The sequence below is a fragment of the Poecilia latipinna genome, unplaced genomic scaffold (assembly GCF_001443285.1).
Source record: "Poecilia latipinna isolate Pla-1442-1.1 unplaced genomic scaffold, P_latipinna-1.0 Scaffold563, whole genome shotgun sequence".
Lineage (NCBI taxonomy): Eukaryota > Metazoa > Chordata > Actinopteri > Cyprinodontiformes > Poeciliidae > Poecilia > Poecilia latipinna.
The window spans coordinates 32,753-48,427 of record NW_015113179.1 but is presented as its reverse complement, the minus strand read 5'-3'; the positions used below and the strand labels follow the sequence as shown (position 1 = coordinate 48,427).

The 15,675-nt window shown below is 45.0% G+C and overlaps 2 protein-coding genes across 3 annotated transcripts in view; both read right to left on the bottom strand.

Annotated features, from left to right (window-relative positions):
- The window catches only part of kiaa1109 (KIAA1109 ortholog), an 84,961-nt gene extending 78,706 nt beyond the window's left edge, over nucleotides 1-6,255 (bottom strand). The window contains exons 1-5 of the mRNA XM_015041703.1: nucleotides 6,063-6,255; nucleotides 1,921-2,050; nucleotides 1,445-1,561; nucleotides 824-902; nucleotides 673-737 (exon numbers count right to left, since the gene is read on the bottom strand). Of these exons, the coding sequence (XP_014897189.1) occupies nucleotides 673-737; nucleotides 824-902; nucleotides 1,445-1,561; nucleotides 1,921-2,020 (361 nt within the window). The 5' untranslated portion in view covers nucleotides 2,021-2,050; nucleotides 6,063-6,255. The remainder of the gene's footprint in view (nucleotides 1-672; nucleotides 738-823; nucleotides 903-1,444; nucleotides 1,562-1,920; nucleotides 2,051-6,062) is intronic.
- Nucleotides 6,256-7,924: 1,669 nt separating this feature from the next.
- c9orf72 (C9orf72-SMCR8 complex subunit) lies at nucleotides 7,925-13,719 on the bottom strand. Of its 2 annotated transcripts, none has more exons than XM_015041691.1 (10): nucleotides 13,582-13,719; nucleotides 12,266-12,746; nucleotides 11,980-12,075; nucleotides 11,828-11,895; nucleotides 11,312-11,384; nucleotides 10,504-10,620; nucleotides 10,194-10,429; nucleotides 10,059-10,116; nucleotides 8,903-9,012; nucleotides 7,925-8,571 (listed from the first exon to the last, which is right to left on the bottom strand). In XM_015041691.1, exons 2-10 carry the CDS (start codon nucleotides 12,710-12,712, stop codon nucleotides 8,385-8,387), a joined length of 1,392 nt encoding a protein of 463 aa, XP_014897177.1. In that variant the 5' UTR covers nucleotides 12,713-12,746; nucleotides 13,582-13,719; the 3' UTR covers nucleotides 7,925-8,384. The 2 variants fall into 2 exon arrangements, with proteins under 2 accessions (XP_014897177.1, XP_014897179.1); XM_015041693.1 differs by having other exon boundaries at nucleotides 11,828-11,892; nucleotides 13,582-13,717.
- Between the last annotated feature and the right edge of the window lie 1,956 nt (nucleotides 13,720-15,675).

Genomic DNA, 15,675 nt, shown 5'->3' with positions numbered 1-15,675 from the left:
CAGGGGACATCCTGAGGACGCCCAGGGGACGCCCAGGGGACATCCAGAGCACACTCTGAGGACACCCAGGGGACATCCAGAGGACGCCCCGGGGACACTCTGAGGACGCCCCGGGGACACCCAGAGGACGCCCAGGGGACACCCAGAGGACGCCCAGGGGACGCCCAGGGGACGCCCAGGGGACACTCTGAGGACGCCCAGGGGACATCCAGAGGACGCCCCGGGGACACTCTGAGGACGCCCCGGGGACACCCAGAGGACGCCCAGGGGACACCCAGGGGACGCCCAGGGGACACCCTGAGGACGCCCAGGGGACACCCAGAGGACGCCCAGGGGACGCCCAGGGGACACCCAGAGGACACCCAGAGGACGCCCAGGGGACTCTGATGGTCCGTTATAAAAACAAACAGTGATGAAAAATAGTCAAATATAATCCTGAGTTTTAGGGATTTTTAACCATCATTAATGGGAATTTATTGTTACTAAAATAAATCAAAATTTCATAATTATAAATAACTGAAATAAAAACCACTTCCAACCAAAACAATAAAATTGATTATGATGTTTCTGCCAACAAAGCATCCTTCAAATATTGATCAGAATGGAAATTATTAAGCTTACTGTAATTCACTTAGTGATTAAATGATTGAACATTTCAGCAGCTGAACTCACCATGCTGCTTTTGTTTTGGGTTATACATTTTCCACCAGCGAAATATGAGGAAGCCATCCTGGATCCTGCAACACAGAGAGCAGCCAATGAGGAGGAGGCGTGGTCGCCATGGAGACGGAGAGATAAAGAGCAGCAGCAGAGATCAGGTGACCTGATGGACATGTCCTGGTTGATGTAGTAAACGTCTCTGAACATGACTTTCCCCGACAGCACAGAGAAGGAGAACGAACCTGCGGAGCGACAAACATCAGGTTACCATGACAACCACACAGAGAGGCCACCTGGAAACCCAACGGCTCCTGACCCGGTTCTGCAGCAGGAAGCCAATTTCTACCTGGCCCAGAACATAAAATTAAAACAGGTTCTTTCGCATGTTAAACTGTCATAATGAGTGACTGTTAGAAGAAATATTGGAAAAAACAAACAAATATATAAATATATATATATATATATATATATATATATATATATATATAGTCTCAAAGGCGGAGCTGGGTTCACCCAGGAGTAATGCAGCTGAACGGTTGCCATGGAGATTAAAGGATCTCTCCAAGCAACACTGCAGGAATGCTATAGATGAAGGAATAACACAATGCGAGACAAGTTGATTTTACATGATGCCGGCCCTTTAAATACATAAACACATCAGCAGCTCCTCAGGTCATATTATCCCAACATGTTGTGACAGCAAACAGGAAGTGCTTCTCAGAAACAGGAAGTTGGTCTGGGCCTATGCTTTCCTCCAGCCGGAGCCATTTCCTGTCCAACATACCGATGTGAATGTAGCCTCCCTTGTAAAGTCGGTTGATGATGAGGGTGAGGAAGAGGCCGATGTTGCGAGAGTTGTAATAAGTTAAATAGATGATCCATCCACAGGACAGAATGGTGGCTGAAACAAGGAAAACACGACATCAGTCACACCACACACCTCACCGCCGGCCGCTAAGCTAACAGCAGCTCACTGCTAACGCGCCGGCCCCTAAGCTAACGGCAGCACACTGCTAATGCGCCGGCCCCTAAGCTAACAGCAGCTCACTGCTAATGCGCCGGACGCTAAGCTAACAGCGGCTCACTGCTAATGCGCCGGCCGCTAAGCTAACAGCGGCTCACTGTCCAGTCCAATTAAACAGCTGTGAATGCTTTTGCTAGGAACTGCTTCTGTAAGTCTAGTTACAGAAGCAGTTGCACCTTTAAAGGAGCATTTTAAAGGTGTAATATTTTCCATAAAGGTTGCAATGAGTCTCTTACCAACGAGCAGCCAGATGAACTTGGAGTTGTGCCGGTTCAGGTAGGTCTCCAGATCCTCGTAGTTGAGGAAGGAGGTATTGTTAGAGCCTTGATCATCCATGGCTACAGGCTCTCAGGCAGCAGCAGAAAACTACAAATCAAAGCAAACATGCACCAAATGAGCTTTCTTCCCTTAAAAATAGCAAGCAGGACTGATGCTAAAGCTATTAGAGGAACAATGAAGTCCTGTTTCTACCTGTGGATCTGATTTCCAACACCTAACATAATCCAAGTGGGGAGGAGAAAAAAAGAGAAGAAGGTTTTCAGCTTTTAGGATCAACATCAGCAGCACCAGAGAACGGCTGCTGGAGAAACAAAGCAGCGCCTCACTTTAGGTCAGATTCGTGTCGTTTCACCTGTTGACCCCCTGGATTGGACTAGTTGGACAGGATCATGGAAACAACTGAGTCATAAAGCAGCTGATCACTGTAAGAATGAGTTTCAGTCATGGATACAAGCATAAACGTCAGCATGCTAGTAGGTTGTACTTTTCTTCATCTTTCCCATTAGCCACTTGAATTTCAAGATGGCTGTCATTTGAGCCTTTTCAACCAATTATTGCATAAAATTTTCCCCATTTTCATAACTTTATGTCTCATCAAATGTTTCCTCTTTGGTCATCCTGTTCATTCAACTTTAAAGTGATAAAATGCAGCAGAATCAGAAACTGAGGATTTTGCTGTTAGCGAGTCAGCTGGAAGGAGAAGAAGAAGAGAGACAGATGACTTAGCGGTTAGCATTAGCTTAAGCTAATTAGTTATGGATTAGCTTCAGCTAATGTTTTATGTATGTAGTAGTTTAACATTAGGATAGCTAAGATTCTTGTACAGTGAATTAGTGAAGCTAACTTTTAGGTCAGCTGTGGCTGCTGATATTTTCTTCCACCATGGCGGCCATTTTTAAAAACTTCCACCAGAAAAAGGAAACAAGAGCAAGAAAATATAAAATGTTTTTTTATGGTTCAAAATACGCCGACTGTGATTTGACACCAAGCATCCATCTAACTGGTGAATTTTGTGCAAAAATGTATTTTCCATGACAGCTATGGTGGCCATGTTGAAAAATAAAAGAATTATCAGTAAATATGATTTCTGTGGGTCGGTCCAGTTATGCATGATTTGACACCAAAGTATGAATCATAAACATTTTAAACTTTAGATAGAGATTTTCCTTTGTGACCATGGCGTCCATCTTGAGTCATCTACTGCAGAGCTTCTGAACCTGATGGTGGCCCATCCAGTCAGGGTGCCAGGCCCCCAGCGTCACATATCCTCCACCATGCCTGGTAATGGACACGAGTTTCCTCATTTCAGAGCGTTTGCTGCTCAGAAGCTCGGTGCGAGTCCAGTCTGACCAGTAAGAGTCCAGTTCTGCTTGGACAAATGGTTCATGTTGGCAGGACTTCAACTCCTCTGAGGTTTGGGGTCAGAGTTCAGGTGTCATGTGTGATGCTCATCAGCTGCTCCTGGTTGTGAAAACAATACCTTGTTGCCACGGTTACACATCAAAGCTGTCCAAGAGTAACAAGGTGAGCAGGACAGCGGTCGTCTCCGCGTCATTATGAGACATTTTTAATGACGTTCTCTGAGCTTTGGGGATTATTTTCATTTCTAACCGTTTAGAGGACAACATGCTGCTGCAGAGAGACAGGTTGCCGTGTCACGTCATATTTCTTCCCCACAGAAACAGGAAGGTCTACAAGTGAGCAGTTTCTAAAAACACTCATATCCACTTAAAGGAAGGTAGAAAGTTAAACTGGTTTAGTTTTATGTTTTTATTATTAGTTGTACCAATAATTGTTATGAGACTTTAATGTTTGAACATGGGATTTTAATGAATTAATAAAAGCATTGTTTCCATTTTTACTTTCCTATTTAAGACTCAAAGTGTCTTCAGACAGGAAATCAATGTGATGACGAAGCTGAAAAAGGAGAATTAAATCGAGTCGGTTCTGACACACCATAAAAACATTAATTAATTCAAATCAATGCTTTATTGACTTGAATTAATTAATTAATACTCAGAATATTCAGAATTAATACTTTGAAGTTTATTAAACTTCAGGGTATTAATGAGTCTATAATAAATGAATGAGTGATTATATGATGGTAAAGCAGGAACCATTCTTGGAGGTTTTTCACTTCTGACCATCAGATTTATTACTGAAATGATCAACTAATTTAGTAATCAATAAATTGCTAACTGGAGTGTACAGACTCAAAAACGCAATCTGCTGAAAAATTTAATTTATTCAGAGCAATAATTAAGCCAAAAATATCCAAAAAATATATATTTTGCATTTCAGATGAAAAATGTACCCTTTTTAAATTCTTTAACAGATTTTAGATGTTAAATTTATCCAGATTTGATAATCAATTTTCAACACATTACCAAATCTGTTACCTGTTGGTGTTTATCTTTACTAGAGGAAATTTATGTTTTTATTTAGTATTAGAAAAATCTGCTGCCTTCTCTGTCAGTGACCCAGTCACTTCCTTGTAGAGCTTCCTGTAAGGCCCGTTCAGCTTCTGAAGCTTTTCGGAATAAAGTGCCGCTCTGGTGACTCACCTGTAACCTGTCAGCTCAGGTAAACTCACCGTTTCAGTTTTACTGACAACTGTTACCTTCGGCCTACAGTAACGTACTCTGAAGTTAGCGTCTGATTTTACTCCATCAGGAAGCTGGATGATGAACTAAAATCTAAAACACTAAAAATTATCAAACCTTAATTCATCACTCAGCCTTAAAAACACCAATTCAAGCTGATCTGATGTTTTTAGGTTAGTTCAGATCAATTTCAGGGTTTTAAACCACGAGTTTCAAATGGATCATTTATCGTGAAAAATCTATTAAAATCATAAGAATTTTGATCAGTTCTAGTTTGGTGATGTTTAAAAAACTGACAACATTGTTGAATTTTTTTTAACCATTTTCTACATCGTTTTGTTCATGAGCGTTTAAAAAAAGATACCAGTAAATTCGAAGTATGATTAAATGCAGTTTGTGTGCAGCTAAATGAGACCAGTCACAGATCTCTGGCGCCCTGAAGAAGTTTATTTCACATGGAAATGTTTTACAGGAGCAGTGTTTATGTTTATGGAGCCATTACGCTGTAATGAAACATCACAAATCTTCAGTAAAATCTCTGAATATGGTAAAGACTATATATTATTTCTGAAAGTAGCGTATTCTAAAATATATACACTACTGTATATACCAAGTGTGACTTTCATAAGTTTATATTGGAAGAATGAATATGAAAAAGTGTTTCTTCTCATTAAAATCTGTTTTGTAATTATATTATTTGTTTGTATTCATTTATTTTAGTTGCTTTTCTTTACCAATTACTTTTTAAAATCTTGAGTAATTTCTTGGACAGGCTAGTTTTTAACTTTTGAGTAAAAACACATATACGTACTGCTACTATAACTGGATTACAGTGTATATTCACCACTAGCCAAGCCTGGATTAAACATTGTTTTTTAAATTACGAAAAGCACAATTTCAACACTATGGTCATTTGTTTACTTATTTTAGAGAAAGAATAAAGACAAATGAATCATGAATTGGGTTTCGAAGTGTAGAATTATGCACCCCGGTTTGATCCGTCCAAGTATTTCAGATTTTAGCTGATTAAAGGCAGCTTAAATATGCGGAACAGCCCTTTACTGAAGCAGCGATTCAGAAGCCAACTTCGGCGCTCTCTGGACCGATCTCCGCCTCTCTGACCGAACCAGAACTGGACAGTTCGGGATATAAACAGTTCTGATATCTAGACTGGGTGTAAACAAGACAAAAACATGAACTAGACATTTCCATCCAGAGCGCCAATTCTGTACTAATTCCTTATTCTGCTGAACTGCAAGCCAAAACGAACCACATGCAGCGCATTTTATGAAGACACAAGTAAAAACGTGAGTCTAAAGCCCAGCGAACCCGTCCAGAACCACCTGGCGGTTCCGTTTCAGCTCCACAGCTTTTAAGTCTCTCCAACATCGTTAGCAATAGGGCTAGCCACTAGCCTGCTAACGAAGCAGGCCGCGCCTACTGGCTTCTCCCGTTCTTCCCACACACAACGAGCTCCATTACTGAAAGCGGCCTACCGTAAAACTCCTGGTACGGCAGGAGGTCTCATCCTGGCTCCAGTCAACCAGCAGCAGCCGCCCTTCTGTCGGACTCCACACCTAGCATCCTCTGTTCACTATTTACACGGCTGTACGCCACTGAGCGTTTCTTCCTGTTCTTACCCGAGCTGTCACACAACTGGCCAATCAAGAAAAAGTAGCCGTTCAGAAGTTAACCAATCAAATACAAGCTTGGTTAAATCCACGCTCACTTCGGATTTTCTACCTATTAACGCGATCGTTTTTGGACGATGGGATTAAAGGAAGGTTGTTTTGATATTTAACCTCAAAGAAACGTGATTTAAAGAGTAAACACTGGAGATTTTTCATTTAATCTACAAAGTGAAGAAATTCATTTACAGACAAGTTGACCTTATTCCAGAAAATTCTTCTTTTATAAAGGTTTTGACTTGAACATATTCAGAAAATTTTGGTTTTTATTTTTCAGATTTTGACCTTATGATAAATATTAGACTTATTAATATTCCACACATTTAATGTTTGTGAGACATTACACCTTTAACTAAAGTTTAACTTAATCAGGATGTTTTTAGTTTTTTTGAATGTTAATTTAATTTTCTTCTTAGCATTTTGACTTTATTTCAAACATAACATTTTGTAAACTGATTATTTTATTCCAGAAATATATTTATTTTTAAAATCCTAACTGTACAAAACTATTGTAAACATTTTAAACTCATTCTAGATAATTTCATCATCTTCTAAATAACTAAAGTAACTTTAGTTATTTAGCATAGCTTGTTCCAGAGTCGTGCAAAGTCCCCTTTGGAGGGGAACAACAGTTCCCCTCCAAAACAGGTGGTGGCAGCAGTGATACCAATATACTCCTGTATTCATTATATAGCAAGTATTTTCTGTCTTTAGTGATTTATTTTTGAAAATATGGATGTTGTGCTCTGAAGTGCCTCAGAGTTTTTTCTCTCTGCTGTCGCTCCATGCATGCTGAGAATGAGGGATTGTCCTCTGTCGCTCCCTGCTGGTCCAGGAGAATGCTGCAGCGACTCGACCCTCTGCTGGTTTTCCTTAGAGATAAACTTTTTAAACTAATCTGAATCACAACCTGAACTTAGTGCTTTAATTAATAAGTGTTTTCTCTGTACCAGGCTGAGGCTGCTGTCCCCCGAGGAAGTTTAAATTCTCCTAAATGCATTTGGGCGCTATCTTTGGGCTGTCCATCTGCAGGAGGACTTAGAGCTGGTGTTTGTTAAACTTGTAAGCAGCAAAGTTGTCCTTCAGACCCGGCCAGCTCCCTGACGGACAGACGGATGTCCAGCTCTGAGCAACGCTAACAGCATTAGCAGCTTTCTGCCTGCTGAACTCCTGAAGGACGTCGCTGCTGCAGACTTTCTATATAATTAGCAGCTCGTCTTAGTTTAAATATGCAGCACTGAAGGATCTCAGAGGAAATGTAATTATACTCAAGCTGTTATGGAAGGTGAGGCGCTTTTAACGCGGCTCTTTAGGGACACCGGGTTCATATTCTGCCATCTTTAATCCTCAGACAATCCTGATTCATGCAAATATTCCTGACCGCCAGGGATGATGGGAAATCTGCAGTTTCATTACTGATGAGTTTTATGTTTTAACCTCTAACTGGAATTCTACATTCAGAGATTCTTGTTCTGTGTGGAAACCACAACCAGTGAGGACTGAACTGGAGAAAAGTTAAAAAATTAAATGACTGAAAGGCTGGTTGGTTGGATGTATGGATTCAGTTCAGCTACAAAGGAAGGAAACAGTTCAGATGTTTTAACTTTTATTTCTGAAACGTTTCTAGCTGATGTGCAGAAAACAGAAACAGTTGAGAAAAAGATCGAAAAATAAAACTACATAAAACAGCCAATCAAAGAAAGGCAGAGAACCCCGACAGCCAATCAAAGAAAGGCAGAGAACCCTGACAGCCAATCAGACAAAGGCAGAACAGAGCGTGAAGCTTTACATCTCAGCAGATTTGCTGATTTATCTTCTATAAACTTTAAATTTTTGGCTCAGAGTTGAGCCGGAGTTTAATAACTCGTCATAATTTAAATTATTCATGATTATAAAATATTAAAAAGCTCCAGTTGTCTCACAACTTCAGCACATTTAAAATAAATATCAGTTTAAATCCAAGTTATCAGACTGAGTTCTGGTTCCTGGAGACAAAGGAAGTCAACAATTTCAGTCAGGACCAGTGGTCCGAAAAGTGGACCAGAACCCGGTCCGACCCAGTTAAATCTGGTTCCGCACCCAGTCCGACCCGGTTAAATCTGGTTCTGAACCCAGTTCGACCCGGTGGGGTCAGAAGCTCATGAGCACGTCTCTCTCCTGCATGCTGGTGTAGAACGGCTTCCCGAACACGAAGGAGTGAAGCCCCGCCCTCAGTTTCTCGGCCATCGCCATGACAATGTTCAGGTCCCCCTCGGCCTTCAGGTCCAGGTCCGCCTTCAGGTTCCGGAGGGCCCGGAACGGCTTCTTCCCTTTCTGCCTGTGAACAGAGGCCAGCTCGGTTTGATCAGCTTAATATATATTCAATAACTAAAGATCAATAATTTCTACTGGTGACAAATTCATGTTTGTTTCTGATCCGTTTGTCCTGATTTAAAACCAAAAGGTTTTTATTTACGACTTCAGATGCTGGGGAACAAATCTGGATTGGGTCGCAAAAACATCAGCCTAAGGGCCAAAAAATGGCCCACGAGCCGCACTTTGGACCCCTGGTCAGAGGTGATACACCCCACCAGGTTCACAGGTCATCGTCCTGCCGGGTTTCAGGCGTGCCCACAGCATGATGCTGCCCCCACCGTGCGGCCCCTTACGTCTCGTCCTCGATGTACTTGAGCAGCGTGAGCGCCTTGCGGTGCAGCAGCAGCAGGAACTGGGCCAGGTAGGCGCTCCTGAGGGCCAGGCCGGGCTTCAGCAGGAACACCTGGAGGAAAGCCGCAGCAGCACCTCAATTATTCAGTTCAACACATCAAACCGTTTCTGTTTGCTTGGCAGCAGCTTCTGCTTCCTGCCCTTCACAACAGGTCAGGCCAGTGTTGCCATGGCGATTAGAGCAGGCAATAAAATTACCTTTACCGGGTAAGCTAACTACCACTAAGCTAAATGCCACCTAGCTAAATACCGGGTTAGTTGGTTTTCTGGAGGAAACATGGTTTCTGACTCCTGCAGGTTAAATTTATTTTATCAACTACAGTTAATTTCAATCAATTAATAGTAATATATGTCACAATAGAAATGTGATTACGTCTATTGTGACAGTGGAGCAATTGGCAGCACTGTTGCTTTGCAGCAAGGCGTTAGCATGGCGTTAGCATGTTCCCCTTGTGTATGGTGGATTCTTCCTCCCACAGTCCAAAAACATGACTGTCAGGTTTATTGGTCTCTCTAAATTTTTCTTAGGTGTGAGTGTGTGTGCATGGTTGTTTGTCCTGTCTGTCTCTGTGTTGCCCTGGTGATGGACTGGTGACCTGTCCAGGTGTCCCCGCCTCTCACCTGTTGACAGCGGGAGACAAGCACCACTTCTGACCCCAATGGGAAAAGGCCGGAAGAACATGGATGGACGTGTGATCAGTATCAATAGATAGTAAATCTGATACAATATTCAATATATAAAATATATATCCAATCCAGAATCCAGAACCGCACAGCATTCTGGGAGATGTAGGCAGAGGAAAGAACCGCTCAACCTCTCATAGCAAGATAAGGTAGGTTGGTGGAATCAACCAACTCACTCACTCTTTGGTTTCCTAGCAACAGCCTGCTGACTAACTTGCAGCAGCAGTTTCGTGTTTCTCCATCGTGCTTCATAACTCCTCAATAAAAATGATGGCGTGGAATGAAAACTGTGGCTATACTTCAGATATTTAAAAGAAAAGACTAATCAATAATTATGGATATCAACCGTTAGAAAAAGTTTATGTTTTTCAGCTAAACCCTCCAGTCTGAGAATTACAGGGTTAAACTTCTCACCTCGTCTATGAAGGATCTGACCAACGTGTCGGTATGCAGGACATCCTGGAAGATGTTCCTGGGAAATGAAGGAGGAACATCTCATTGGCTGCCTATCAAATAAACACCCGGGGGCGGGGCTTAGGGTGAGCTTACAGGTCCGGGGTGAAGGTTTCGTCTGTGTAGATCACGGTTTCCGGCGGGATGTCGTCCTCGCTGTCGGTCTTCCACAGCGCGTTGAGCTCAGAGCGCATGTAGCGCCGCTGGTTGAAGGTGTGTTCGTGGCACGGCGGCATCTGCTTCACGGTGTTGATGTCCACGTCGATGTGCGTGGTCGGGTACGGCGCATACAGCACCTGGCGGAACGGCAGCACGAAGCTGCCGGTGGAGTCCTGGAAGCAGAGAGCGGCAGCGTCAGACAGCGGGTCAAAGCGGACCCGCAGAACCACGCGGCGCCGGCAGATACCTTCAGGAGTCCCTGGACGAACAGACCCGTGTCGTACTTGAAGGAGGAGCTGGCCCGGCAGAGGCGGGAACACTTCCTCTCAGCTGGAGTCAAGAACAGGCAGAGCGTCCGGACGATCTGGCGACACACGAGCAGAACCTCAGAAAACTGGAGGAATATCCACTCAGAGGTTTTTAAGTCTCCAGATCCATCCAGAACCACCTGGGTCCAGTTTGGCTCGGCTGCTAGGATATGTGCTAGCATCAGCAGAACAACGTTTCACACTGTCAGCGTTCTCATTTTTGCTGTTTGGAGCCATTAAAGCAGCTGATTAGCTCAGAATAAACTTTCATATTCAGAGGGACAAACTGCAGCATGAGCTTCTCATCAGGTTTACACAGCACTGCTAACTAAAAAGCTAGCTGTGCTATGCTAAGGCACCAGTCATACATAATACTTCTACTAATGTGATACACTTACACTGTGAAAGCTAGCAATAAAGCGCTATACCAAAATAGCATTTGGTGGAGGCTAACCCTAAAGTATTTTACCAACATAGTATTTTGTGTAAGCTACAACTGAAGGGCTATTCTAAGATGGTGTTTAGCAGAAGCTAACACTAAAGCGCTATACTAACATAGCATTTCACAAAAGCTAATGCCAAAGCACTCGATAACATGATAGTTAGCAAAGGCTAGTGCTATTCTAAAATTATGTTTAGCAGAAGCTAGCAGTAAGGTCCCACACTAACATGGTATTTAAATTAGCTGTGTTGTTAGCAGGTTAGTAGGGGTGAGCCCGGTGCTGTGGTTGGTTCCAGTAAACCCACCTTGTTTACTTTCTCTGGGTTGCTTCCGACCACGACGGAACAGCCGCATGTCTGCAGATGGGAGCTGATGGCTCTGGAAAACAAATGCTTAAAAATTAGAGCCAGTTAGTATCCAATTAGCTCTGCTGATCAAATGAACCATTCTACAGTCCTAACTGCAGTCAGTGAGTCTGGGGATCTGGACGTACGGAGCAAAGGAACAAGTCATCTCAGGCTGGTCTCCTATGGTCACATATTTGGTCTTGTCCTGCTGTTAATGCCAGTCTGGAGCTAAAAGACGCTTTGAAATGACTTTTTAAATCATCACAGGAGGCCGAGCCCACAAATCCTCTCAGCTGTGCCCATTTAAAGCTGTAAAGCTGCCCTCCTGCTCACTAGCGGGTGAATCCTCCGTCTCGGTTTCTCTGGGGAGAAGCCGAGGTAGGAAAGCGCCATCGCTCATCATCAGGCGACTGACGGGTGTTAAACGACCATTGTTCGTCATCTGTCTCCATTGGGCTGAGGCAGCCTGCTTACTTGTGGAGGAAGCCCTCATGGCAGCTGTCCCCGATGTCGTCATCGTTTAGCACGGTGTCTCTAATCTGCTTCGCAGGAAACAAACCGTCCAGATCAGAGAAAACCTGATTTAAATGCTAGAAAATAAAACCAAGCAGCAGATCTCAGCTTACGTCTATTTCCTCAGGCACGCAGTGAGACTTCATGGAGGCCAGCAGCTCCATGATGGGGGCAATCTCCAGGCTCAGCACTGAGATGATGTTGTAGCCCTGATTGTTAGAGGGAGCAAGAAACCATGAGCTTCACACAGCAACCTGGTTCTGACCCGGTTTATGGACGATGGAGAGAAACTTAACATCGACTCAGAGACAAGTAACATGGTACTGAGCTGAAGTTGACGCTAAAGCGCTAAAGCAGCACAGTATTTACAGGCAGCTAGCACTATAGCTCTCTCCAAACCTTCTGCATCCAGATGCGTCCCTTGCGAATGCCGTGTGTGAGCCGCTCCACGCAGGCGGCGTGCAGCGGCAGGTAGAAGGCCAGCTCGGTCTGCGGCAGGATGACGGACAGGGCGCACGTGTTCTTGTCACCCTTCAGCTCGCCGTCAAAGATCAAAGACACGATGATGACACCTTTCTCTGCCAGGACGAAGAACTTGACGTCCACGGCGCCGCACTCGGCGCTGCGCAGGATCTCTCCGTTCAGCGTGTGGTTGGCCAGGAAGGTGACCTCGCCGTCGCTCAGCGCCATCGGCTGCTCGCCGCGCGGCGCCCACATGTGCCGCACGCGCGGCCCCAGGATGTTGTCCCAGTAGGCGAAGGTGGCGGCCAGCAGGGGGCACTCTCCCTCCACCGCTACCTCCGTCTTCGCTACGGCCGGGGACTGGGGGCGACAGCCGGAGGACATTGGACCGGCCCGGAGACGTCTCCCTCTAATTTAGCTACAGCATTAACAGAAATGAAGATTATAAAATCAGTGGGACGCAGCAGACATGTCCACATGACCAAACGTCTCCGTCCTCTGAGACAGGTGTCAGAGCTCAGTTCAAACTTCAACATGGATGGAAAAAAAGATGGATGAAAAGATGGACAGATGGTCAAAAAAGATGGACAAATTGTTGGTTGGACAGATCTGTCTGTCCCACCATCTGTCAGATCTGCCCATATTTGTCCCAACCAGTAAAATCTGGGCCTCCAGATGGACGTCCTGCAGAAGGAGGAGACGCTCAGGATGTTGGACAGACGATGTGGGAGGAGGACGGAGGAGATAGAGGGGGACAGAAGAGGAGATAGAGGAGGACGGAGGATATAGAGGGGGACAGAGGAGGAGATAGAGGAGGAGAAAGAGGGGGAGGAGCTTCTTGGAGGTGTTGGTGACGTCAGAGGAAGGTCTGGGATGGGGACCGAAATGAAAGCAGCTCCCAGAGGAACTGAAAGTGAGCAGAGAGAACTTCTTGCAGCCAGCTGAGCCGGAACCAGAGTCCATGAAGAAAACCAGAACTTCCCGGTTCTGCTGATCATTAGACGGAGTATTTTCTACACAGTTCGGTTCCTGTGCTGACATGATCTGCATCATCCCGACAGATTAAAATCACAGATTATGGATGGAAAATATGAGTCCGCTGAGGCGGAACATTTTGGATTTAATCCTTTAAATTAGCTTCAATTTAAATGGATCTTAAACACGTGACCTGAGTACTGATGAGCGTAAAAACGGTCAAAATGAGAGTTATGGCAACAGGCTAACAAGTAATGGATCACATGGTTCTGACTCACCTTTCCTGTCGTTTCCGAACCGAACCGCCGAACTGCAGCTGGGTCCAGCTCCTCCTGGTAACCTCCAGTTTAACGGAGGTTAGCTGCCTGCTGGTTTGTTGTGCTGTTTTCACTCTTCCTTGTACGTCACATGACGTCAGCGTCCAGGCGGCGCAGCGGCCTCTGCTGGTCGAGGCAAGGCGGTGCACCGGGAGAGATGATGTCATTTTTAGAAACAGTTCCCGGACCATAAATAACTAAAAATCTAAATAAATGGGTTTAAATGCCACAGAACTGGACGGGTTCGCCTTTAGGTTTCATCTCCTGCTGGTGCAGTTCAGTTTAAAACCATTTATGCTGTTAGTGACGGTACGTCAGATTCACCAGAAACATGAACAAAAGGCTCCGGACGGAACCAATGAAACCAGTCCACTGGTTTCTACTTTCCCTTTGGGAAGCAGCGGGAGTGCACTGACTTTTTTACACAGCCTTTCCATGCCTCTCCAGTTTGGATAAAAGCTGCTCCACATCAGCAGGCAGGAGGAAACAAACACTGATCATGTGACCAGTGGGTGGAGACTGCTCTCCTCTCACCTGTCTACCTGCTGCTGGCTTTAGGCTCATCAGTGATTCTGAGTCTGGATTTCTCAGATTATGTAGCATGATGACACCTGTTAGGGTTTAGGGGTTAGAGGTTAGGGTAACCTTTGGCCCGGCTGCTCACCTGGTTCTGCTCCAGTTGTTGCAGTAATCTCACCTGGTGTCTGAGCCCAGGTTGTCTGTCCTCATCAGCTCATCTTCTGGCTGCAGCAGCAGAATCTCACAGGAACCCAGAAACGGACGGGCTGCTGCGTTTGGGTCGTCGGTCCTCCGGTCCAGTCCTTCCTTCCTGGTGCACAGCGATTCTCCCAGCGGGACGGTTAGATCAGCTGCAGCAGATGATCGATCCTCTGGTCTACCCAGCGACTGCTGGCTGCCTTATTGACCCAACCTGAGTTTGGGCCAACAGGTAGCAGCAGGACGAGTTCTGGAAATCTCGGCTCAAACTCAAGACATTTTCTGATTCAGCCACAGAAGATGTTGGAAGACGGAAATGCTTCTGATAATGTCAGATCAAACCCAGACAGGACGAGGTTCTGGAAGAAAACGTGACCAGTGACTGTCAGGAAACAGAAACGGGTCGGTCAGTGAAAACCACATCCTGCTGATTTATCCTGGACTTTCAGGCCGTCTGACAGAAAGTGATGAATCTTATGAATTATTGTTCTTAATAACTTCCAGTACCTTCACAGGGAGAGCAAACGAAGACATGTAAAAGGTTTGTGAGTATTTTACAGACTGTGATGTTTTGGGTGATATTTCAGAAGCAGAATATGAGTCTGTGACCACATGCTCCCCTCCGGTCAGAGTAAAATCACATTCAGCTCACATAACAACATCCACACCACATTTCCTCTCATATCTCCTGATTCCTCCTCCATTCCCTCCCAGTGAATCAAATCTGCAGAGTTTCTCCCCTGCAGCCGCCTGAAACCCCAAACCAACCGAGCTGCAGTCGCCGCTCCGCAGCCCGACCAGCCAGGCGATGAATGGACTGACGCCAAAATAAAAACAGATAAACCTTCCAAGGTCAGTGAGCGTCCGCAGTGTCCAGCCTCCGGCCCGCTGCTGATGTGGTTTCACTCAGAGCCGCCGTCCTTCACTGGAACCAGCACTTTATGTTTTCACAGCCAGACTTTTCTCACGGCCCGTTTGGACACAAATCTGAGGTTTTCCTCTCCTACCCACTGCTATAAATACCGTAGTCACTCTGCTCTGAAGAAAACTCTCTGAGGTCAGGCAGACTGAAGGATTTCTTCTCCAGGTTCTTCTTCAGTGTCCAGAGTTTCTCCACTTCCTTATTCATTTCCGTCTCTTCAGCAGAAGACATGTAACCATGCTGTAAGCTAAAACACAACATGCTTTGTGCTGCTGCCCTTCCTGGTGCTCCCAGAACGTTTTGGTGTCAGTCTGGAGTTTGATCCCTTCTTAGATTCACAGGAACCTGCAAGTGATTTTCTGGCAGCGGTGTAACTTTTGATGAGCAGCTCAATGCAGTGTTTCCCAGCCTGGTCC